At 37.7% G+C, this 24,498-nt stretch overlaps 1 protein-coding gene across 14 annotated transcripts in view; it reads right to left on the reverse strand.

Moving 5' to 3' along the window:
• The window catches only part of LOC108162822 (GTPase-activating protein skywalker), a 54,524-nt gene that overhangs the window by 7,885 nt on the left and 22,141 nt on the right, over nt 1–24,498 (reverse strand). For 7 of the 14 annotated variants that reach the window (XM_017297740.2, XM_017297748.2, XM_033392665.1 and 4 more), the window contains 2 exons: nt 6,363–6,565; nt 6,091–6,295 (listed from right to left, as the gene is read on the reverse strand). In XM_017297740.2, coding sequence (XP_017153229.1) covers nt 6,091–6,295; nt 6,363–6,565 — 408 coding nt within the window. Of the gene's footprint in view, nt 1–6,090; nt 6,296–6,362; nt 6,566–10,238; nt 11,035–24,498 lie in introns of those variants that run through there. The other 7 variants (XM_017297738.2, XM_033392662.1, XM_017297741.2 and 4 more) reach the window with 4 other exon arrangements.

Here is a 24,498-nt window from a genome sequence, read left to right on the forward strand (position 1 = left end):
CGATCTGCCGCGCCGATGTCGTTATCAGCGGATTGTGCCGGGCAGGAACTTATCAGTGGATTACACTAGCCTAAGGCGGTTTGGCTTAGTTTATAAGAGATTGCTTTTAATTATAATTGGCTTTTCCGAAGCGTTCAGCGGAGAGCGGAAAGCGGAGTCCGGAGAGCAGCGTCCCCTGCGACCGCCCATTGAACTTTATCTGTTGCGGAAAGCCTCCAACCCAAGTTGGCAAACATTTGATAAGTTTATTAAATATCTTACGGGCAAGAGTGGGAGAGTGGGCATGACGCAGAGTCATATTCGCCGACTGCAGTATTCGGAACTGGCATTGGCATTGCAATGGCAATTGCAATGTGGGCATTAATCTGCAAACATTTGCATTCCACTGGCGACAGCTCAAATTTTAATGAACCATCATTATCAATAAGAAAGAGCAAACGAGAGCGGCAAGATCAAGCTAAAGTCAACGATTTCGAAGTGGAATAAGAATGAACGTCATAGTAGATATAGTAGTAGGACTTTAGGATACCCTACTCTAGCCAGCAAATACACATAATTACATCGCAGAACAGAGAACAAAGAAAGAGTAAAAGTATTGTAATCCTTTATCCTGAATAATAGCTTTATATGAAAATCTAGTAAATAGTAGCCCGGTATCTTTTGGTAAGAAAAAAAAACATCAGAAATCTACACAGAACTTTGTGTTCCTGCATCTCATATAAACTCCAAGATCCACTGACTGGCAGAAAAACTTGACTATATCGATCCTTTGCCCACAATCGCAATATACCCTAGAATAAAAGCCCCGACTACCGTGCATAGTAAAGTAAACAATTTAAAGTAGAAATTAATCAAAGAACTGTCTCGCACACACCAATGAGCCTCCAATTAGGCAATTAAGCTCTAGAAAAAATAATCACAATAAAACGCTAAACTATAAATCGCTAGGGTTTCCATATGTATTGTGTGTCCGATAAGGTTTTGAGCTACATTTAAGTGGGTTGTGTATACAAAATACAATGGCTACAGTGGCTAGCAAACATCCAAAGGTTGAACTGCCATCGGACAATGGAGCAGGGAGAGAGGGAGGCAGAAAAAGTGCCATTATTTATACGTTAGCGAGCACGTGCCGAGTTATTTATGAGGCAGTAGGTGAGAGACCAAAAGATACAGTCGTAAACCCGTCTAAAAATAGTATCACATCTAAGCAACCTCAAGTTAAGATAGAAGACAGAAAACAGGAATCAGCCGTTTCTGCCTTAATTAGCTCAACAAACTCAAACATAAACAATGCAAATATTTTCAAGACCGAAAGACGGACAGACGGGCCGCAGAAACACATAATAAATTTAAATAAAAGCGAAAATAACATTTTTTCAATTGCTAAATGGGGGGTAGACTGCAGAAGTCAGCAATGAAGACACCATTGAATGCCCTGCAAAAGAGCTTTAACACACAGACAGAAGAATGAGAGAGAGCTTTCCATCAAAATTGTGCGTAGCGGTGCAAAGCTCACTAATACATTAACGGATGGTCATTTGTTTGTATGGTTTACACTTTAATTTGTTTAGTTAGGTCATGGATGAATGGGGCTTAATCGCTATAGCATATACCACAGTGAAAGTTCTCCTCGGTCTAAGATCTGAGATGGGGATCTAAGGGAGAATTTAACCCTTACAGATGTTTACTATACCCGTAAATGCCTTGCGTCCAAATGGATTTCTTCACTCTACATATTCTCCTTTTTTTTACCACATCCCACCTGCTTCAAGGCTGACGTCAAAAAATAGCAAACCATCGAAATAGAAGTACATACTCGTGCTACACGTATATATAGAATATGCCATATATTTTAATCTGAATTGTGCGTGCCTCGAATCCCCAACTACACGTATTCGTATATATGTACATATGTAGATTTGATGATGAGTCGCAGCCACACTCCTCCATATAAGAACCGTGCAAAATAAATATGCATGAGGCGAGAATGTTTGGGCAGGGCACACACCCGCAACGCCACAAAACAGTGGGGGAGGCGGAACGACATGGAATGAGATAAACATTAGGAACAATGGAGGAACAGGCAATGGAATAGGCAAACAAAGCCGTCATAAACGAAAGAGTGTTCGTGTTTTGTTTCTATTCTGTGTTTTCAGTCTACGTTTTATGCGAATTTTATGCTCACGTGTTGTCGTCATTAGCTAAATCAAAGCAGAGCGGAGGAAAACGGAAACAAGAGAGAAGAGCAAAATTCTAGAAGCACATACATTAAGAGCTCTGTTTAGCCTAAAAGATTCTTTGGAGAAGAGATTTTATAGGGAAGAAAAATTATACACTCCCGACAATTGGTCTAAAATCAAAATTGTCTTATGACAGAAACTTTACAGCACAAGTTTAAGCTCTTTCTCTCTCTCTATTCTGAAAGCTCTTCCTTAAGCGAAACCTTACGATCTCCCTCTTTATATCCCGAAAGCTCTGCGGCCGAGAAAGCAATAACAAAGTTTAAGCTCTTTCTTTCCCTCTCTCTCTATTTTGAAAGCTCTTCCTTAAGCGAAACCTTACGATCTCTCTCTATATATCCCGAAAGCTCTGCGGCCGAGATTGCAATAACAAAGTACACGCCGTGTTTGGGTACAATACCGCAAAAATAAAATATGATGCCATTTATTTCTCAGTCAGAGAAATCCCTGATACTACTCTACTCTAGGGCGCACTCCTGTCCTGCCGTCACTGTATTATCAAGCACCTAAGAAAAGTGTGTCAGTAAACTACGAATTGAAGAGAACTCAAGTGGGAGATAGAGAGAGAGAGTAGAGCAATGGGGGAGAAGCCTTGAGAATCTTCCACCACCTCCTCCTTCGTTTGCCTTTCTGTTTACTTTAAGTGGGGTAAAGGCGAATCGAAATTCGCAAATTGCAGAAAGAGCCCCCCAATCGAATCGAAGCGAATCGAGTCGAGTCGTACATATGGCAATGACGTCAGAGGCAGCAAACAGAATGCAAACAGATAGAGACAGATACAAAGATACGTTTGCATATGGTACTACTATCTATATCACTTTAAACATTTGCTTATGTACCGGCGGCGTGGCGGCAGACTCTTGAACTTGAAAATGCACACAAATACACAAACAACAAAGAAGAAGGAGCGGAATATTCAATATGGAAATGCGTTGATTGAACATGCAGCTCATCGCCACTGCCATGCCACTGCCACTGCCATCTCATGCCCTGTCAGTTTTTCCATTCATTTCATTTTGATTCGTTTCGTTTGATTTCGATTTCGATTTTGGAATGTCCTTCATTTGGACACTTTATGAAGATTTTTATTTTTTGCAGCTGCCCATTCCGTTTCTGTTTCTTTTGATTCTGTTTATTCAACACAGTTTTGGGTTTACAATATGGAAAAAGATTTAAATTTTCAGTTTATGGTTGGAAAAATGGATGGAATATTCAAGGGAATATATAGATGATATATATTCAAGTACAAGGAAGACCTTTTAAGATTTTTGCTTCAGTTCGTCTGCCACTCTTCGGCTCTTTCAAAATTCTAAACACATCGGACATGAATGTCCGCTGTTTGGCCCTGAACTCTCTCTCTATGATGTGGGTCTGTAGGAGAAACACGTCGCAATGCCGCCATCAAATATGTGACGAATGCAGTCCGGCTCTCATCGAATATGCGATCGAAACGGAAATTATGGCTCACTAGAAAACGCTGCAGGTCCACGTGACAGCGTCAAGGAGTACATAATAAAATTCTCAGAAATAATAAATAAACAACTACAGTCGAACTTCCGTACAACAAAGTTTTCTATATAACAAATTTATTTCCAAAACACTGCAATGCTATATGCTGCAAAAATTGATTCTGTATTACGAATTTTAGGTATAACGACTTCCCCTTGAGTTTCGCTATATGGAAGTTCGACTGTACTAATATTGTTTACCATTCCTTTGACGGTATCCCTTTTTTAATATCTCTAAAGATTTTATGGCAGATTTATGAACCACAGAAATTTGGAATTCAGTTTAAATTGGATTGAATTGCATTTCTATAGCACGAATACATTCAGAGAACTTTGTTCTGTGTACAAAATACGAAATCATAATAGAGGGAGAGACAATACTCTGCCTTGAGATCTCGACCGGAATTGAATTTTAATGTCTGCCCCAGACAGACAGATAGACAGATAGATAGACAGATGGGAAAAGGGGCAGTAACAAAAATTTCGCTCAGTGTAAACAAACCTTCAGAATGACAAGTAAACGCCGCCGGGTCTGACCTCTCCCCCAATCGGCTTATCAGCAGAGAGAGGCTCTCCCCCCGCCAAAAGTAAGACGCATAAGCCTCCCTCCTGTATGTACATTAACACTATATATAGACCCAACGAAATTCGAGATAATTGGGAATAAATATGAGATAATAATGTTCATAATGGGAGGAGCGATACTTACAAACTTGAACGATCGCTCTCTTGCCTCTGTTGTTCTATGAATGGGGTCTGAACTGATCTGATCTTAGGCTTCAATAGCTGGCGATGGAATAGATTAGGGGCCTACCTATACGTTGCAATATCGATGAGGTCTGGGGGGTTATCATCGCTTATAGGCACATGACCAGCTGTCTGTTTAATCTGTATTTTAAACCTGGGAATCGCTTAAACAAAAGCTTCCGAAATGCATAGATCTCTGAAGGTTAAAGATGATTACCTTTCACTCCTCCTCTTCCTCCACCGTCTCCTCCGTTTTGTTACTTGGAAATTTCCACTAAATTCCCAAACAATTGTCTGGATTTTGCCAGAATTGCACACATCTATGTCCACACCTGACTGGATTTAACCAATTTCTGTTCAAATACTGTACTGTACTGTGCTGTATATATTAAATAGATTAAGCTACAAAGACTGAGTGCGCCCCCGACAATGCTGAGCAGCCTGATAATAAAGTAATACAAACAATTACAAAAAACAACAACAAAACATCCACCAAATGCGGAACTACGCGTACAGCAGACTGTTAGACGTTGATCATTTGACTACGGTCAAGAACGAGGTTCACTTGAAAAGGTTCACTGTTCACTGTGCGTTGCGTGATTGTATGTCTGGCAAGCAGTTGAACCTGTGCTTCCCTTTGACGACAACGGGATTTATTGAATAGAAAGAATCACAAACACAGTCCGATCCGATTGGCTCACTATTGCAATTTGGTTAAATTTCAAAAACTATTCGACTCCTCGACTAAAATCTGGATGTCCTTAATTATTTTCTCAATGAACTAAACTCAAAAAAAAAAAAGAATTTGCTCCGATAACTTTACCCATTCGATAAATTATTTTCTGAAAATGTTATATACGTGAAAAAATCACATATTCAAAAAACCTTCAGTATGTTCTTATATCCACTCCCTATCGATCGCTAACCTAATCTGCCCTAAAGCCATGAACTACACTGTACTGTCAAAAGTTGTACAAAAGGAAGAGAAAAAAAGACGAAATTTACATTTGTAATTACTCATATTTGATGGCCCGGCTCATTGCATGTTGGCCAAATCAATTAGCCACTAAATCACGATACATCAATTTGCAATGAGCTGCGATACTCGCACAGAGAATCTCCCATATTCCCCTCCAATATATAGAAATTAAGAGAGAGAGATAGATGTATAGTAAGAGTAGAGTGAGAGAAGGCAGGCGGCAGACTGAGTTGCCTTACAATTGTGCCACTTATTTGTGTATTTTGTTGAGGCGATAAAAATTACTTGAGCAAATATTGACACTTCACGTGTGTGGTGTGGAGTGGAGTGGATTGGTGTGGAGTACCCCCCTATCCTATAGATAGAACATCCAGAAAAACACAGAAACAAGTAATAATGTTATACTTATTTAAAATATAAGATTGCGCAGGTTTCTCATTGGAGGGATGGATACAAAATAAGGAGGACAAGGAATATAACTGTGCTCGAATCTCAATGCAAGATAGGAACATAATGATTCAAGTTTTATGTATACTATATATATATATATCTCTAAAATCCTGGACTCCGATTTACTCTACTATTGCTCCCCAACTCCCAATTAACGATAACTTACCCGACATGAAATGCAAAAGTATCGATGTAATGGGATACAATACTGGACTGTAGGTAATATCGGGGCAATCATAGCCCAACACATTCACAATGCGATCGGCAACGGCACGGCCCGTGCTGGTCAGGTGATAGGGCAAACAGTGTGTGGCATCCACAAAGGCGGGCAGCATAATCGGCTTCTCCGACAGCTCTGTGGTCCCAAAGACCTAGGAGATGACAAAAATTATATACCATTGATTATTTAGTTGGGGGGGATGGATTTCGCTGATTTACCTGATGGACCATCTCCCAGTAGAACCCATCGAGCATTTGCTGCTTGGTCAGGTGCTGGCCGCATAGCATCGGCCATAGCTGGGCACGTATGGGCGAGTTGATCGGCCAGGAGTTCTCTCTGAGTATGTTCTTTACGTCACGCTTCTTGCCCTGCTGCAGCAGCTGTTGGATTTCCGTGTAGGAGCGCAGTGCCGGCTCCTTGCCTGTAAATATAGATCGATTGTACGAATGCGATTAGCAAGGGTTTGATTACGGATTAAATACAGTAACATTTCAATTGATTAAACTACAAGCTAATTCCACTTAGGTTAGGTCATTACTCTACGGGCACTGAAGATCAGGCCATGGTCCTAAGAAGTGTTTGAGGCTGCCGTTTCAGCTGCCACTTGAGGGCCATCTAATCATATGACATTATTGTTATTGTTATTTGCTATTTGTTTTAGGGGGGGCTCTTGAGTGCACAGGAACCTTTCTTTCACTATCATCAAAGTCGCAACATGCACGCAGGCCACTGCTCAAGATATAAATACTCGTATATTCGATTCGCACCGATAAGTAGTTAAATTTCGCCTGTAAGAGCGGCGTGTACGTAATGTTCGAAATTACTCATTCGACAAGTGGTCAAAATAAAATACTTCAGAAAATGCATCTGATAAGTTTTGATACTGATATTGATAAAAAAAAAAAAAAAAAAAAAAAAAAAAAAAAAAAAAAAAAAAAAACACCAAACAGAATACTCCATGAAGTGCTCCACCAATGCGAGGGTTCACTGAAACTATAAATATTTTATGATAATTTTGGTTTGAAGCAAAAAATTTCTTGGGAAATCGTTTATCAGAAAAGAGTTTATAGGTTTTTCTACCATCACCCATAGGAGTACACGTAAAAATCATAAAATAAGTTGAAATGTTGAGCATTTGATATTGATAGGGCGTTATTTTCATGGATCAAAGTACAACTTTGTGAAATATTTCAAGCAAAAAGGAAAAGTATTTGGAATATTAGGATAATTCAGGCAAATATCAAATATCAACTGAGAAATAATGGGTAATGGGTGGGTAAATCCAAAAATATATAACCGATCGAAAATAAATTAATTCTAGAATTACTATTTGCTACCGAATTTATTGATTATTTAATGATTATCGATAATCAAGCCTCGTTTGGATTGATATCGGATCCGTTTATCCTCTTTAAGGCTAACATATATTCTTATTAATTATTAATTAATTTGTTAGAAATTAGAAACAATTAAATCAAAAGAGACGACTTATCGAATTATTAATCGATAAATTTCGAACTTTAGTTATTGTTATTTTTTATTGAAATTTCAATATGTGACTCATTTGAGATACTTCCTTCAGCTTGCAGTCAGAGTAAATCATTAGAAATATTTAATTATAGAAGAATTCATGTTATCGAATACCAAAGATCTATTCAAATGGAATTATCTGTCGTTCCTGACAGCCATTGTACCCTCTCTCCAAACGATATAGCAACCATATGACAACCGTAGATCGATGTTTGGGGTTTGTTTCTCTATCGCTCTGGTCAGCTGGTCAACAGCCATAAGTAGGACAACAGTTCCCCCACAATTCCCCCGATTACCCTTGAACTACGAGTACTACCCGGCCAATGCCACATTGAATCACATTCGGGGGGTGCGCTGTATCTGTAGCTGTGGCTGGCTGGCTGCCATATTGATTAGCTATCTGGACGGGGTAATTGATTGCAGCGCGCGGACAACTCTCATTACAGCAAACGACAGACAGCTGATCGATTTTTGCATGACGTTCCCCTCGGTATACGCCTCTCTCTCTCCCTCTCTACCTGCTATCTAACACCTGGTGTTATCACTCGCTACTGATAAGCATGGCAAACGGTAAACGCAGCGCCGGCCAGCGCCATATCAATATCAGTCATCAAAAAATCAGATACAAAGTTGGCAACCCTTTGATTTATTTACTCTTTCGGACTCTGTAGTTATTGGTTTTTGTTTTTTATAATGCAATTCTCGTTAGAAGCTGTATAAAATGTCATAAAAAATCATTTAGGGTAAATGCATTTGCAAATGATAAAAGAACGAACGATAAGATATAAGATAGGAAGGGGGATGGTGGATGTGGAGAGTGTTCATTGCTGTTTGAAATGCAATAACAATAAAAACTGGTATAATTGAATGAGCCATCCACTTATTCTTTCTCTCTCTAAGGTCCCCACAGCTTGTGTGGGTAATTAATCCCCTCCCATTTGTACGGCATCCAATCCACAGCGATCCATTTGCATTTTCAAGCAACAAATATGGAAATACTGGAACTGGAGACTGGAGACTGGGGGGGACTATATGTACATATGTATGTGTTGTGTCTATCTTATACAACATTCCACTCACAACAGATGCGGTAATTTTCCTATCAACGCAGCAATCAACTTTATTTGTTTTGTGGCAAAAAGTAAAACAAAAGCACACAAAATGCATTGGATGCATAATTGGATGTATTATGATGTTACACAGATCTAAATGGCTCTAATCGGTGTTTTTATTATTCACATATTGTAAATCCCAACAAAATGCTGCAATCCCTAATCAGACATAAAATGTTTTGTCATTAAATTTAGCAATTACTGAAACAGATCCAATCTGTATTAAATAGCTTTATTTCTTTCTTTTTTGTTGTTCAAACAAAATACTCGCGTATCATTCATTGTTGTTGTTTTTCTTAATTTGGTTTGGTAAAAAATTTTACACAACCATTTGATTGATTTTAATTTTTTGTTTAAATGATTTTTTCTTAATTTTTTTACTGCTTTTATTTTACTGTTTATATTTCCTTGAATTTACGGCAGCGTTAATTTTTTCCATTTGTGTTAAACATATTAAAATTTTGGTTTGTTTTGTATACATTTTATAATTTTTCTTTCTGTTTATGGATTGGAAACAATGATCGGATCGGGATCGGGACTTGTGTAAAGAGATTTCTGGATGTTTTACATACATCTGTAACCTTGGGATCCTTTTGTATTAATAATTGATCTGTTCTCTTCTCCATTATCAAATTTTATAATGCTTTAACTTTTTCTTTATATGTATATAATTTTTTTGTTTATCTTTTAGTTACTCTTTTCAACTTTTGAATCTTTATTTTTACCACTTTTCCCCATTTTACTTTGCAATTCTATCTCTGGCGTCATCTCGATCTTCCTAATTGTTATTTTGTTGAACTTTTCAGTTTCCGTTTAAAAAATTCTCAGTATCACAGTGAATCATTGATACAAAATGAAAAAAAAAATAAATCATTTTTTAGCGTTCATAATTAAATTAATATTGAAATATACCCTAATTAGCATTTACGTCTTTTGTAAATGAATGGAAAATGTATTTTAAAATAATTCGAATTGTATTTAATATTTCTAAAGGAATGTAATCAATATATTCCCTATATGCAATATAGGGATCATATTGTTCACTGTTCATCAAGTGAAATTATTTCAATTCCTTTCTTACAGACCTTTTTTTTCCCTGCAGGAAATATATGTATTCATCTTACTACACGGATCATTAGATAGCTAATTGAAATCGAAATACATGAAAACTAGCCTCTGATTTTGGTTTATCGCTTGTTCCTCTAATTCCATATGATTTCTTCTGGTTATAATTTAGCTAATTTCTGCGAATAATTACTGTCATTCCTCTGGATTCTGATTCTGTGGTAAATTTCCTTTCTAGGGATTACTTTAATTTCATTAAATTTTTGCACACCCGGTTCTAAATATTAACATAAATTTCCTGCTTTTTTGGCTACTTTTTAGTTTTAGTCTGGAGTTTTTATAGTCTGATCTCAACTCTCGGATGGATGATGTGTGGACTTTTATTACCTGGACTGAGCTGCCAGCACTGGCATTTGGTTGTGATATCATTCGAGCTGGCAGCTATGAAGAGCGGCAGCTCAAAGAACTTTTCGCACTCGGGATCGACGTAGACGCTGCTCCGACGGCTGCTGAACTGCTCCAAGTCTTTCAGGCCAAAGACTTTGCCAACCATCTTTTTTTGTTGTTGTAACGTTTGATGTTTCTTTTCTGTTTCTGCTTCTGTTTCTGTTTCCTTTCCGTTTGTGTTCCGTGTGTTTCTCTGTGTCTTTTCCGTTTCTGTTCTGTTTCTGTATTTCTGTTCTGTTCTGTTGTTCGATTTACAGTCTTGTTTTTTTGATCACTTGATTTTTTGGCATCGAGAACTTTTCGCGCACAACAACACCAGCAGCAACAACGACAACGACAGCGACCACCACATTTATGTAGATTTTGCCAGTCTCCTTCTCCTCAGCGTTCTCCTTCTTTTTCGTATCTTCTCGACTGCCTTTTATTGTTTTAATTTATTGCGATCTGCAATTTGCTTTTGTCGTTGTCATTCGTCGTGCCAGAAGCAGCACTTGAATTTAATTTGCAACACATTTAAATTTTCAATTCACATTTTTTTCTTCTTATTGTTTGGGTATTTCAAAATTAATTTCAATATTTTTACACATTTATCGACTGCGGGGAGGGTTGAAAGATATCGTTAAAAAGCGAAAGGTGCGAGCGAGACAGTCGCGTCTCGTCTCGTCTCCCTCTGTTGCCCTTTGGCAAGCAACAACAAAAATATACGGGGGGTTAGGCCTACGTGCGGAGCGTTCGAATGCGTTCAATGTTCTCATGGGGCGGCCCGGCGGACAGGCCGGTTTCATGCTGCTTTCTGAATGAAACCAAAAAGCTTAAATGGGGTGGTGGAGACAGCGAAAAAGAGAGCGCTAGTGCCTAGAGAGAGTGCAAGAAGGCGAGCGCGTAAAGCTTATTGCGCATGGAAGTGGGAGTGAGTGAGAGTGCAATAAAACGAGCGCGTAAATCAAAGCTTCACGCGCATCGTGTGGGCTTGGCAGAGAGCGAAAATGAGAGAGCATCACTAGAGTGAGAGAGTGCATGCGGTGCGCTACACTGAAAGACAAGAAAGAAAAGAGGCTGCTGGCAGATTGATCGTTTTTATTGCAGCTTTAAAAGTAATCCTATCTGTGGCGTTCCGATTAACATATTCTCAGGCCCAACCACATACCCCGGCTCTTCATTGTTTTCTTAATGTGTATTTTAAGTGTCCCAAAGAAATGCACGAGAAGGAATGTGGTATCGGGAGTGTGTGAGTGTGTGTGAGTGCAAGCAAATAAGCTTTTTACATCAAAAAGAGCGCGCCCTGTGACAGATCACAACCTGGTGGCGCGTGCAAGTTTTGTGTGAGCTTTTTACTGTTTATTGGTCTTTCTCTCTCTCTGCTTTATTCTATTTTCTGCCTATTTTTGTTGTTTTTTTTTCTTCTTTTGCGAGTGTGTTTTGTTTGTTTCGGATTCTCGGCAGCAGCGTAGCAGCGCTTGTCGGCGCCATAGAGCAAACAGCTGTTTTCTGTTGTGCTTTTTCTGATCTGATCTTATCGGCTCTCTCTGCTTTTTTCTCTTCCCATCTCTGCTTTGCCACAGGACAGAGGAGAGAGGGGGTTACGGTTTACCCAAATCTTAGTGTAAATAATTTTATAAATAGCTGGGAAATGTCGTAAGCAAATGCCCCGCTTGGAAAATCCCAGGAAATATTTCTTTGCTGTAACCATTTTCGCTGGCATTCTTTTCGTATACGTAATGTGCGTCTAGGGCTGCGCTGCCATATTATTTATGGGGGGAAAGTACACACATAAAATTTATGAGCATTTTTCTTTGGGTTTGCTGTAAAAATTGTAAAAATATTTGTGCGCCACGGCATGAAAAATTTCTACATTCCTCTACAGCACACCACTTCGACCGCCTCTGAAAGAAAATTTATGGGGAAACCTCAGTTGCGAGGAATTTTCCTTTTGAACAGGTGTTTGGGAGCCGAAGAGTTGCGTGTGAAAAGTGGGCTTTTTTGGGTGAATTTGGGGGTATGCCGGAAAGCAGACGAGACCCAAATTCAATTAGAATATTTTTTTTAAGATTCTAAAGGATTTCCTTGTGTATCTTTTCATTAGCAAAGTTGTAAAATGTATTGCTCATAAAGAAATAAATATCAATCATACAAAAATAATAATGTTCAAAGGTTTTCAAACGCCCAAAAATATAAAAAATCAAATAAAAAAATACTAACTCTAAGAGATCTCAATGTACTCAAATTACTGTATAATCTCAATAAACTATAATCTAAAAACTTTTCATATTAAAATATTTACACAAAAAAGTAGTATTTTAATACAAAAATACCAAACAATAGAAAACGAAATAACAAAAAATATAAAAATCCCATGTGTAAATTATGTGTAAATTTTTAATATTTTCCATTGATCTAGAGACCTATAGACCTCGTTTTGCGGTTGGAGATGTGCGCATGAGGAAACCCAAAACTCAATTTACCGAACAACAATTTCCAAACAACCTCTCACGTGAGAAGCTTCCTTCCTGCCTGCCGGCCCCCCTCTAATCGATACATAGCATCATAGCCATCATCTCAAACGCATTTCAACACAATTTTCGTTTCGTTTGTTTATTTATTTATATTTTTTCCTACACTGTTGATCTGTTGATCTTTTTTTAGCGTATACGAAAATTGATTTTTCACATGTTTCGTCAGGCGAAATAAAATTAAGTCAAAGCTAACGCGATTCTTGGCCATTTTGTACGGAACAGAAATGTTGAACGCAGACCAACGCGTGCCCAATGTGCCGGTGGCGGTGCCGATGGCAGATGAAAAGCGAATTTCCCGTGGCAGGGGCAAAAGATTAATTAACCAAAATTTTTTGAAAGAAAGAAAACCCAAAAACAAAATAAGCCTGATGACAATTATCCTCGACTTGGCTATATCGGATTCTGTTTTATATTCTCCGTCTTTTTTTGGGAAGGGAAATTTATGAGAAAGTGGAGGTTGCCAAGAATTCTGGCGACACTTAAGCGTTGCCCCATCAAACAAACACACCTCCGAAAGCTAATTTCAAAACTATATATATACATTAAAGTATATGGCAATCTGCGTTCTGTGAGTCCCCTAATTGGTCAATCATAAGTGATGTATGAATGTACAAGTCTGGGGAAATCAAGGAGCCCATAAAGATTCTACCAAAATACGCCATCATAGCACCTAATTGCACTCTAATTGGTATCAGTGAAGTGATCGTAAAACAATTATAGATAAAGACTTCCCAGGCCATATCTTTACGATCCAATGCTGACATCTTTGACTGGCTCAGTAGAATAATAATTCGAATGCATTTACATAAGAGTCCAGAAGATGTCAATTGATTCTTTGATTAATTTGAATAGTAATTGACGTAGTTTATTAATCAATTCGTGAGTTTCTTCTAATGCGATTGGCACGAATAACTTTAATAATCGTTAATTGTGGAATCTTGAACCTTTTGGATCCTATTATTAGATGATAAATTCCTACGAAGCGATTGGAAAACCAACGCAAAAGGCGCCGTAACGATTCTCAATAGAGATTTTGGCAAACAAATCTGTATATCTGTTTAGATTGTATGTAAAATAGAATCAAATTATTGTGACATGATCTAATGTGCAATTTTTAGTTGGCGGAAACAATAAAATTAAGCAGAATCGAAACGAATACGTATTGTACGTAGAAGGGGCAACACATTCTGGGCATGCAAATTGCAAATGCAATTTATTAGATTTTGTTCCCCTCTCTGACGGCATTTGTCACCGAATCGGGTGCCAACAATAGCAACAAAATGAAAAGCAGGCTATCTTCGGGGGTCGAACCTTTCAATACCCTGGCAGATCGATCGTTTCTGTGTTTCTGTGCATAGAAAATATAGATCAACGGATCTCACATGACGCTGATGTTATAAGAAAAGATTGCAAAGGAGAATGCGCAAGAATAGTACTAAAACAACATACATTGCGTGTGCATGACCAAACATATTGCTGCTCGATTCAAGACTGGGACTCGACTGGGATTGTTTTGTATTAATTATAATTTTATTGTTTACTAAAATTGCTTATATAGAAAGTCATCCGACTTGGATCAGAAATTTTCAGAGAAGCCAGTTTCTGTGGAATTTTCCAGATAGCATTAATATAAAAGGACTAATTTTTCATGGTATTCTGATATGATTCTGTTCAAAATACTAGAATACCCCCCAATAGGGTACAACAATTGCCGACTACAGCTAAATATAATTAGTCCCCCAAGGGAACGGAAACCCACGAAACAAGCAACGTTCAACCGATTCTCCTTTTGGCAAACAGTGCAGATTAATGTTGTTATTGCCGAGTGTTTGTTTGTTGTCTCTTGTTTTGATTTCCAAATTGTAGACGTATTTTTCGGTTTAATTGCATCAAACGGCCACAGCAGGCGTCATTGGATGTACGGGTGTGGTGTGAAAGGATTTTCAGAAGAAACTGTTGGGATTTGTCTAGGGGGAAAGACCTTCGAAAGGTGTAGAGGAAGCGTACGGCATAATTTGGTACAATTATTTCATTAATTGGGAAACAAGATGAATCAGGAAAGGCAAAGAATATTCCTAGGAATCATTTGCAGGCAGAAAGATGTCAAAGTTGTTCTATTAGAGGCGATTAGGAATCGATTTTGTGTATCGATTTGCACATCTATCGTTTATCAGTACCTGATAACCCAAAGATAACCCTTTCCCATGTTCCATTACAAAAATTGAACGCTTCGTTCTTAAAAGAATATTATTACTTTTCAAGGAGTGTAATTTTATTTATAAAAGCTGTTCTCGAGACTTGCAAATTAATTCGTTTATCGTTGAGTAATTTTGTAAAACAAATTTGAATATTTATCCAATTTATTTTTATAAATTTTGATTTACTTCAGATACAGATACAGATACGATATGTGATACATATGTACATAGGTAGTATTCACATCAATTTAGCTCTGGCTTGAGGCAGGCAACAGAGAACAGAGAACAGGGGGAATGGTCAACGAGCCTGCTTGCCGCTGCTGCTGCTGCTTCTGCGGCTTTGGGGGCTGTCAGATTGTTCAGATTGTTTAGCGAGTGCTATAAATATCTTTGACCGATCGTGAGTTTCCTATTTGTCAATTAGCAGCGTATTCGCTTCATATTTTCGTTGTATTTTGGACTATATTACGAGGGACGAGGCACATGACAGGCGCGACCTTTTTGATCTTTTTTTACGAGTACGCCTATATCTCTCAGCTGCTTTGGAGTGGGAGTGCCTGTAGAGGGGCAGGAAACGTGGTTGAATATTCGCAAATGAATATTAATTGAGATTCGATGGGGATCGTATAAAGTCCGCTTTAAGTGGGCGGTTGAGGGTGGTTCTCTTTGGCTCTCCGATTTGCCACGGATTTGCCACGAGTGGGGAATATGGCATATGGGAAATTAATCAACTTATTGCCGTGTTAATTGCATTTATTAGATGCCTGATTGGCGACTTTTTGAGCCTGGCACAGAATGTTGCTTTGTTTTTTGTTTTGTTTTTTTTTCAGATTTTCATTTGGGATGATTTTTTGCAGTCGCCTGCATTTGGCATTCGTTGAACAAAAACCCGTTTCATCGGTCAGCTTCTGTTATTGCACTTAACTAAAGTCATTTCGGAATTATATATTCAATTGATTCGATTCTCTTTATATGGCTTCTCCCTCTCTCTGTCTCTCTACAACACGTTTCTTTTATTATGGGCATAATTTTGCATTCAATTATTGTTTAAAGCACACACAAAAAACCCCTCTTCAATTCATTCAGTTTCCATTGTTTCGGCTATATTTTGCTCTAGAAAAGTTTTATGAAGAAAATCGTCTTTAACTGACAGATGTTCCCCCTGGAAAAGGTATGAACCCATATGGAGGCTAGAAACGCTGTAGTATCTGAAATTTATAAGATATTGAGCTGATATTCCATATATTTGTGCACAATGCTCTTATCGACCAATCTATGAAAAATCATCCTGATTGGATAAGTATTAGGCCTGAAAACAGTAAAATGTATTTGGTATATTTTAGTATCTTTCCAGAAAATCAACCAAAACTTGCAATGTACGTTCTGTGTATTTAGAGATCCTGTAAACTGGAAACTGTTTTTGGTATTTTCTAGTAATATAAGATTTTAGAGACCCATTTAGATCCATTTTTAATGCACAGTAAAGGCACACGAGTATTTCTGTTAGAGGGCGACAGCACTTGAGGCGCACACATGGCGTATGCGTAATCGAAAGCAACGCGCATTCATCAAGCATACGAGTACATATATTGTAGCAATGACTGACTGACTGCTTGATTGACTGACTGACTGACTGACCATTGAACGCAACGCACGAGACTATTTGCACACAACCAAAAACTGTGTATATAATCGTATACGTATATTTTTTTGTTGTTTTTGCTTATCGCACTCGGTATTTTCTTGTTTATTTTAGAGTTTGGCAGCTAGGCGTGATAATTAACGAGCCGTGATTTAAAAGTCGATTCGCTTTTAATGTGCATTTCAGATTGCAGTTTTTGGAGGCTGCCCCATACACACACACGCACACTCGCACACTGGCACGCACAAGTCTACATACACTCGAACACACACACTGTGGATTGTATTTGTATAGGCACACGCACTATATAAACATTTAAAGTAATTACGTTGACACGCGACTTGTTTCGAAAACTATTCCGAATTTCAATTGATCCGCCTGTCTGTCGGTAGGTCTGTTTTCTCACTTTTCCTTTTCCACCCTTTCCACTTTTATTTGTCGCCTTCTTTCTTTCTTTCGTGATTTGACAGTTGACAACTTTTTGGGCTTGGGGGCAGCACACGGCGGCTAGTGAGAGCGAGCAGTGCAGGAGTGCGACAGAAAGCGACCGCAACGCCCGAGGGTTGAACTGAGACTGTGACTGAGGCTGAGACTGAGGCAGAGGTTGAGCGAGCAAGCGAGCAAGCGATCATCGCCGTGTGTTCGGGAGGGGAGAGAGAGAAAAAACAGGTGAACGATGCAGCCGCGCGACACACTTCTCTGCGAGTGATGGATCTATCTGCAAAGCTCTTGCAAAAGCTCGCTAATTTAAAGCTCTCAACATGTTTCACCTAAAGTTTTTATTTGATTCACTCTCCAAAAGTTCGTTCAACTTCGTTCGGGCTGGATATTTTCGGGGGCGCGTCTAAGACGGGCTCTGAAACGTGGGGCGTGTTTTTGGGGAGTATAAGGTAGATTTAGCCCTAGTTCAGGAGCTTGGTTTAGCACTAGTATGCAAAGCTGTTTTATTAGGTTTAGAAGCTGTACAGTAGTCGATGAGTCAAAGGTAGACTTTGAGTTGTTCTGGTATTGCTTCGTCCAAGTCCAAACAGCATGTAGATCTTTGTAGTTCAGAGATTAAAACGTTAAGTAGTTCATGGTTTGGTTATGGGTGCACTTTCTGCAAGTACTGTATGCATAACAGCTGCCGGAACTGCTTTAAAAATTCCCTGCAATTAGCCTTCCAGCGGAGGTGTGTGCAATGCAAATGCCATACATACTCATATCAAACAAATCAAGCTATTTATTCAAATCGAAAATAATCATATTAATCGATTGATACTACGATTTTAATTGCTATTGAAATGAACCTCATACTCGTATTTACGTTTATTGTGTACTATAACTGACCTTTGCTTGTTTTTCTCTGTGAATTGTATCATCATGAGGTGATCTGAGGTGCGGTGAGATCAGAGAATGAAAAGAGTTGAGACTCAGGAAATCAAATTGAATGCGACTAGCTATTGGAGTGAAAAGGAAATACGAAAATGAAGACCGTTTGATAATTATAATTTCTCATAGCACTCATAGTTTTTTTTTTTTTTTGCATCAATATCTTAAACAGGCATCTGCTTTACTTATTAAGAATGATATATATTTTTTTTTCACTATTTGCCATCCATTTATTTACTCATATTGAGTAAATGCTTCTGGTGATCCGCAATCATCTCTTATGGGCTCAAAAATAAAATTTACAATTTTTAATTTTTTTACTCCAAAACGGTTCTCTAACAACTTATTCAAATTCTTAAAAATATCCTCAGTTTAAAATAAAATTAATTCCTCAATTTTAAATTAAAACCCACAACCGCCTTTATTTAATTTCCAACAGCCATCGGCAATATTATTTAGCCGACAGTGTGCCACACTAATGTCCCAAAATTACCATGCCACCGGCACAGGTAATTAACAAATTTAAAGCATACTTTCGGGCAGTTCATTAAAATACTGCTACCAGCAAGGCGAAAAGGCAATTATTATGTGAACATCGTGCTTAAAACGAATGAAAAATTAATTAAATGGGCGGAGAATGGGGCGGGGATGGAAGTGCAAATAAATATAAAGTTTTATGAACCAAAAGTAAAAGCAAAAGTGTGTTCAAAGCTGTCTAATTGCAGAGGAGCATTGCAAGCAAAAAATTGAAATGAATGAATGGGTGCTGGTGTGCCCCAACAAATGTTTCCCTGTTATCTCAACAGTGCGCAACGCAAACACTGTTATCGGTTGAATCTCATAAGAGAACGAGAGAGAGAGAGAGAGAGAGAGAGGAAGCACTGAAGACCAGAGAGTGAAAAATAGCGAGCGAGCAATCCGCCGGTAGATTTCTTTCCCTCTGCATTGCTTTAATGTTAAGAATTTTACTGTTACAATAACAACAAAAAGAACAGTTTTAATACCCTGTAATCAGGTAGGACAAGGGTGGAGCATACTATATCGTACATTTATGTAACAAGCAGAAGGTTTCTGAGGATTTATGGAGGAAGGAAAATTTTTTTATTTAAAATTGATCATTGACAGAATTTGCATTTAACAAATCAGAATAAAGGGCATCTCATAGTCTAAATATTGCCAGTGGCATTCCTATCTATTTCGCCTCTTTTTTGTTTCGTGTTTCGGCTTTTATCAACGCAGAGAAATTTTAAAATCAAAGAGCAAGTAAACAAAGCCAAAAAGATTACCTAGTGCGTGACGTTCGGCTGCTTAGTGACCTCAAAGAAATACGACACACGTATACGTACATAGTCGTACAAATATATGTATATATGTATACTCGTAGCATCTGTACATACTATATCTAATTAGAGGCGCCGCTGTTGACAGGAGGGGGCCATAAGAGCTAAAGAAAATAACATTAGAAAATCGTACAAGAAATTACATTTGAGGGGCACATTTCTGCCGATTGTTTGATGGATTTGCTCATTATTTTCATCGATTGTTTGATGGATTTAGAAACCTTTCTAAAGATTGGGGAATGTGTGCGTGACGTGCAGCGAATTCCAACAGATGTTCAAATATTTATTGATAACTTTCAATTGGATTTTATAGGTGTCTATTTTAATGGAAAGTCAACCATTTTTCGCGTCTATCTTCGTCAAATAAATGTGTGTCAATCAGACAAGGATTTCTTTGATAACTTTTATACAAAAAAAAAAAAGACCTTCCGCTTGGCCCTAATTACAAAAAAGAACAAACCGACGAGCATGCGATCTGTCGTCACGCAGAGTGTCGTGCTCGGGGGCGCACGACCATACAGACCGTCAGGCGGACAGGCGTACGACAGACCCCTCTCTCATTTATAATACTATACATCCACTGCCCGCCCTATCTCTTGTCACCTTCATTAACTTCCAACAGCCCAAAGCCGTCGTTGATTGTTTTATGCGACCCAAAGATCAAAAGAGACCCCAACGACATGTGGGCGTGTGATCTGTTGCTTTTTCGACAACGGATGAGATCCGATGGGCGTGCGCATCTGAATTATTGCGGATTTGATCTCTGAGCTCACAAAGAAAAAAAATACATAAAAATGCGATAGAATGGCAGGAACGTTCAAGAATCTCTGGTTAGATATTGGAAAAACTATTACAGTTTTAACAGATTGTGCAAATGTTTTGAGCAAAACTTAACACATGTTTCAATCCTTTTTCTTAAAGATCGTTGAAATGACAGCACAATGATTGATGATATAGTGATCGGATGTTGCAAAAACTGTGAGAAATAGTGCTCTGAAACTGGTTTCTGATTCAGCAATTTGTAATTTGTGTACAAAGTCGCAAACAGATCTTTACAAACTCTGAGAATATTCAGCATAAAAGCTACAGATGGTACCTCTGTACAAAAAGTATACCAAAGACTATTGAATATTTGATAAAAACAAATTCGCATGGCAAAAAATATTCCTTCAAGTATAATAATTTCCTAATTGTGTTAATCCAATCAAACACGAATAAACTCCGAAATAAAATCTAACCAAAATGAGAGAAAATTCAGTTAGCAACTCCCCCAAAAGACTGGCTGTCAGGGGGTTCTGTTCTGCGTTAACTTGAATTTTACTTTTATTTTGGTTCAGCGGTCAAATCGGTCAAAAGATTCGCCAAGAACAAAAAGATTCGCCAGCAAAAAATCCCAATGAATTATACATCAAGAATGTATAGCAAAAAACAAAAACAGAAATTTTGGTGACTATAAAATGTGCGAGCAAGTGACTTACATACATACATACATAAAAGATATGCAAAATGCAAAACAAAAAATTAAAAAAAATAATAATAATAAAAAAAAATTAACTGAAAAAATCCTCTTGAAAATTAATAAAAACAGAAATGGACTAAAAATAAAGACAAAACCAAAACAGAGAAGGAAACAAAGAGAAAACAAAACGAAACGAAATATAAATAAACAAAACCCGACACAGAAAAGCTAGCTTTAGGGGAGACGAAGCTGCAGATACCCTTCGAGATCGGTCGTTCCTAAGGATCATGGCTTGTTCACTTGGTCATTCACCAATATGATCGTCGGTTTCCAAGACCGACCAATGATCCTTCGTTCGATCTTTGCACAGTAAGCTAGAGATTGTTGAATTCAATTCGAGTATCTTCAGTAACAAGAACATTTTGTTTCACAAAGACTTCGCTTCAATATGATATAGTGATTCGATCTTGTCGGTTCTTACCTACATGTATAGGTCGTGGATCAATGAGATAGTCTGGTAGAGTTTCATCCAGATAGGTTTTAAACTAAGAGACAGACGCGAATATATAAATTCTTAGACGGTCCCTCTCTGCATTGCAAATATACATATATCTGCCGAAAATCCATAGTACCCTCTGTGAGCGTATAAATGCTGAAATAAATTCGCGAAAACCAGTTTGTGTCGGTTACAGAATGCTGAGAAAAATCTTTCGAGGCACACTTTTCGCATATTTTCAGAGGCAGCAGCACGTGCTTTCTGGCCAGGCAGATGGGGCAAGGTGTCCGCGAAGGGGCGTGTGCCAGAAGTTTTAAACAATTATTGGGACTATCGAAAATTTCTCATACACACACACACACAAAATATATATACTAATATATGTATGTATATATAGAAGATCGCCTGATTGCCAGTGGAAAATTTTTCATTCGAAATACAAATATTTCTAAGATTATTTTTTGGAAAAAACATTTTCCGATCGCACAAGTGGATCATAAAAAAATTCCTTTAAATTAAAATTTATGCCTCTAGTTTTTGTGTTTTTTTTTTTTTTTTTGCTTTGCCTAAAACATAATTTCATTTGGCATTAAATAGCAAAACAAAAACGTATTTTCCTAAGGGGTTGCACGTCAGCGGGGTAAGAATTGGGGAAGAATATTCTGTTTCCATTTCGCTTGCGTAAGCAAAAATGTTATTATTGCTAACAAACAACAAATAAATTCTCGACTTTAAGCCATCAAAATGATTATTTCTATCTGAGTTGTTGCTGCAGATGGCACGTGGCCTGTGCGACACGGAAAATACCACCAAAATATATCTACATATAGATATTTAAAATTAGCCAACGATGTACGACTATAGATAGATAGATACTATATATGTACGCTTCACAGATGCGATTGATCATGCTAGTTGACAGCCATCAGAGTCTTTTATTGGGTATCTGTTGTATTTCGTCTGTGGAGTGTTCTGTTTTGTTCATATTTTGCATTAAGTCAATTATTGAACACATTTAACATTCAATTAATCCAAGTAAACTTCTTCGTACGATTCTTATCAAGGCTTTCAAGACAAATACACTCCAGGAACCTTTTTTATGGTATCTATTCAGTTAGTTCATATTTCCAACAGACATACATATGTATGTGTATAGGGTTTGCGCATAAGAACTTTTTATGATTCCATTAAGAAGGGAATCCTTCATAAACCACTAAATTATATGGAAATTCTTTAGTTTCCTTTTCTGAAATTTCTTTCAACATATCTTGTAAATTCTTCGAACAATCAGTGATCCATAGTCTAATATTTTTAACATTATCATTGTTTTATTCCTTGTTTTATTTGAATTCATTTTATATTGTCAGACATCCATCAAAATATATACATATTTTAGCATATCTGCAACGCATATTCTTCTTGTTAAATTTAAGCGAAAATAAATACAAAATGCTGACGCCCCCAAAAATTTCCTGTGGAATAACATATTTTATCGCATTATTCCATTCCCAATCACATGCTCAGCAGCAGATTTAAATTGGGGGAAAAAACTTTTATCAGAAAGCCAGAAAACATAAGCAGAAAACCACAACAGGAGGAGGCAAAAGTGATGATGAAAATTGCATTTATTTATAAACAAATTAATTGGATGCCGGCCAAGAGTACCATAAAAACGTGAATATTTTTATTTGTTTGCCCACTCACAGCGGTCCCCGATCCACGATCCCCGAGAGAGAGAATCATCTGTGGAATCTTGGTGTCTATGTGTGCATCAAATATTAAATCTTACTTATGAAATATAGATAATATCGAAAAAGTATAGACCCAATGGAAATTCTAGTCAACCTACGCAGTGCCTCAAAGGGAACCCGTGGCGTGATTTTCTTCGAATAATAAATTTTCATTGGTTCGTTTCGCAAAGAACAAATTTCTTCCATATAATTCCATATATAATTGGGTTTTATCCATTTATCCATATGCACACACTCGTAATGGAACTGTGTGTGCACAAGGCTCATTATTTTGTAAATCAAAATCAAGGCCAATCTCGATGTCGATGTCGACAGGCGTCGCGAGGGAGGAATTCTGGCGTTATGGTTCCTAGGGGATATGGGAATACGTGGAGGATGGAGACGGTAGAGTGCCCCACTAATGGTTCGATTGGCTGGGATCGCCTGATTGCATTTGGAATTGAAATTGCATTTAGTGGCTTTTGCCATTTGGCATTCTGACAAGCGCGTTAGCCCACAGCGAGGGTGGTACGAGCAGTTACTTATGAAGGCGGAAATTCTTGGAAAAACTCGAAGAAGAGAGCCAGTGTGTACTCAATCGGGAAAGTTCTCTTGAGCTGATGCGTGTATTTTTAGTATTTTTATCCACTTAAACGATGTTGCAGTATATTTTCTGTATTTTCATCCCATCAAACATTTTAGTGTAGTATTTTGTATTAGTAAATGCAGTATGCAGTAAATTCAGTATTTTAATTTTCAGTCTTTGTGTCCGCTCTAGCGATATTTTGGTATATTTGTAGTATTTGTATGCTGTCAAATCTCTTGGCATAGTACTTTTATTTAGTAGATTCAGTTTTCTTTTTAGTATTTAATATTAATTAGAATCTCTTATGGAGGAATATGTTATTCTAGTTAGAGATGTCTTATCTTAATGATCTTTAAAAACATTCATGATGGTTGGTCAGGCTTTTCGGATCCCAAACAAGTAAAAGTATCCCCATCGCTATCTTCATTCTGCAATAAGACTTCCCTAACCCAAGACCCTTCTTTCGCCTCTCTTTCGAACCAATACTAAATCAAATCATACGAGTACGAGTACAAGTATATTCAATATCCATATTCATTCGCCCCACCATAAACCATAATCGAATGCAGCGTAAACAGAATTTTTGTAAAGCTGTTAAACGTAATTGGCTTTGATGGCATAACTCGCATGGAAATGCATCGAATTTGCAGTTTTTCTGGCAATCATAAGACGCAATTATATATCACTTTTGCTTTGGTTTTGCTATATATCGATAAACATGTGCAGATACATATCCATATATGTACCTATGTATGTATCTATTTGTCAATATTATTGTTTGTACAATTTGGGTCAACACTTGTTGGTGTCTTGTACCCTTTTCGAATCGTGTTATTTCCGAGATTGATAAGCTTTCGATTGTTTG

The sequence above is a fragment of the Drosophila miranda genome, chromosome 4 (assembly GCF_003369915.1).
Source record: "Drosophila miranda strain MSH22 chromosome 4, D.miranda_PacBio2.1, whole genome shotgun sequence".
NCBI classification, from domain to species: Eukaryota; Metazoa; Arthropoda; class Insecta; order Diptera; family Drosophilidae; genus Drosophila; species Drosophila miranda.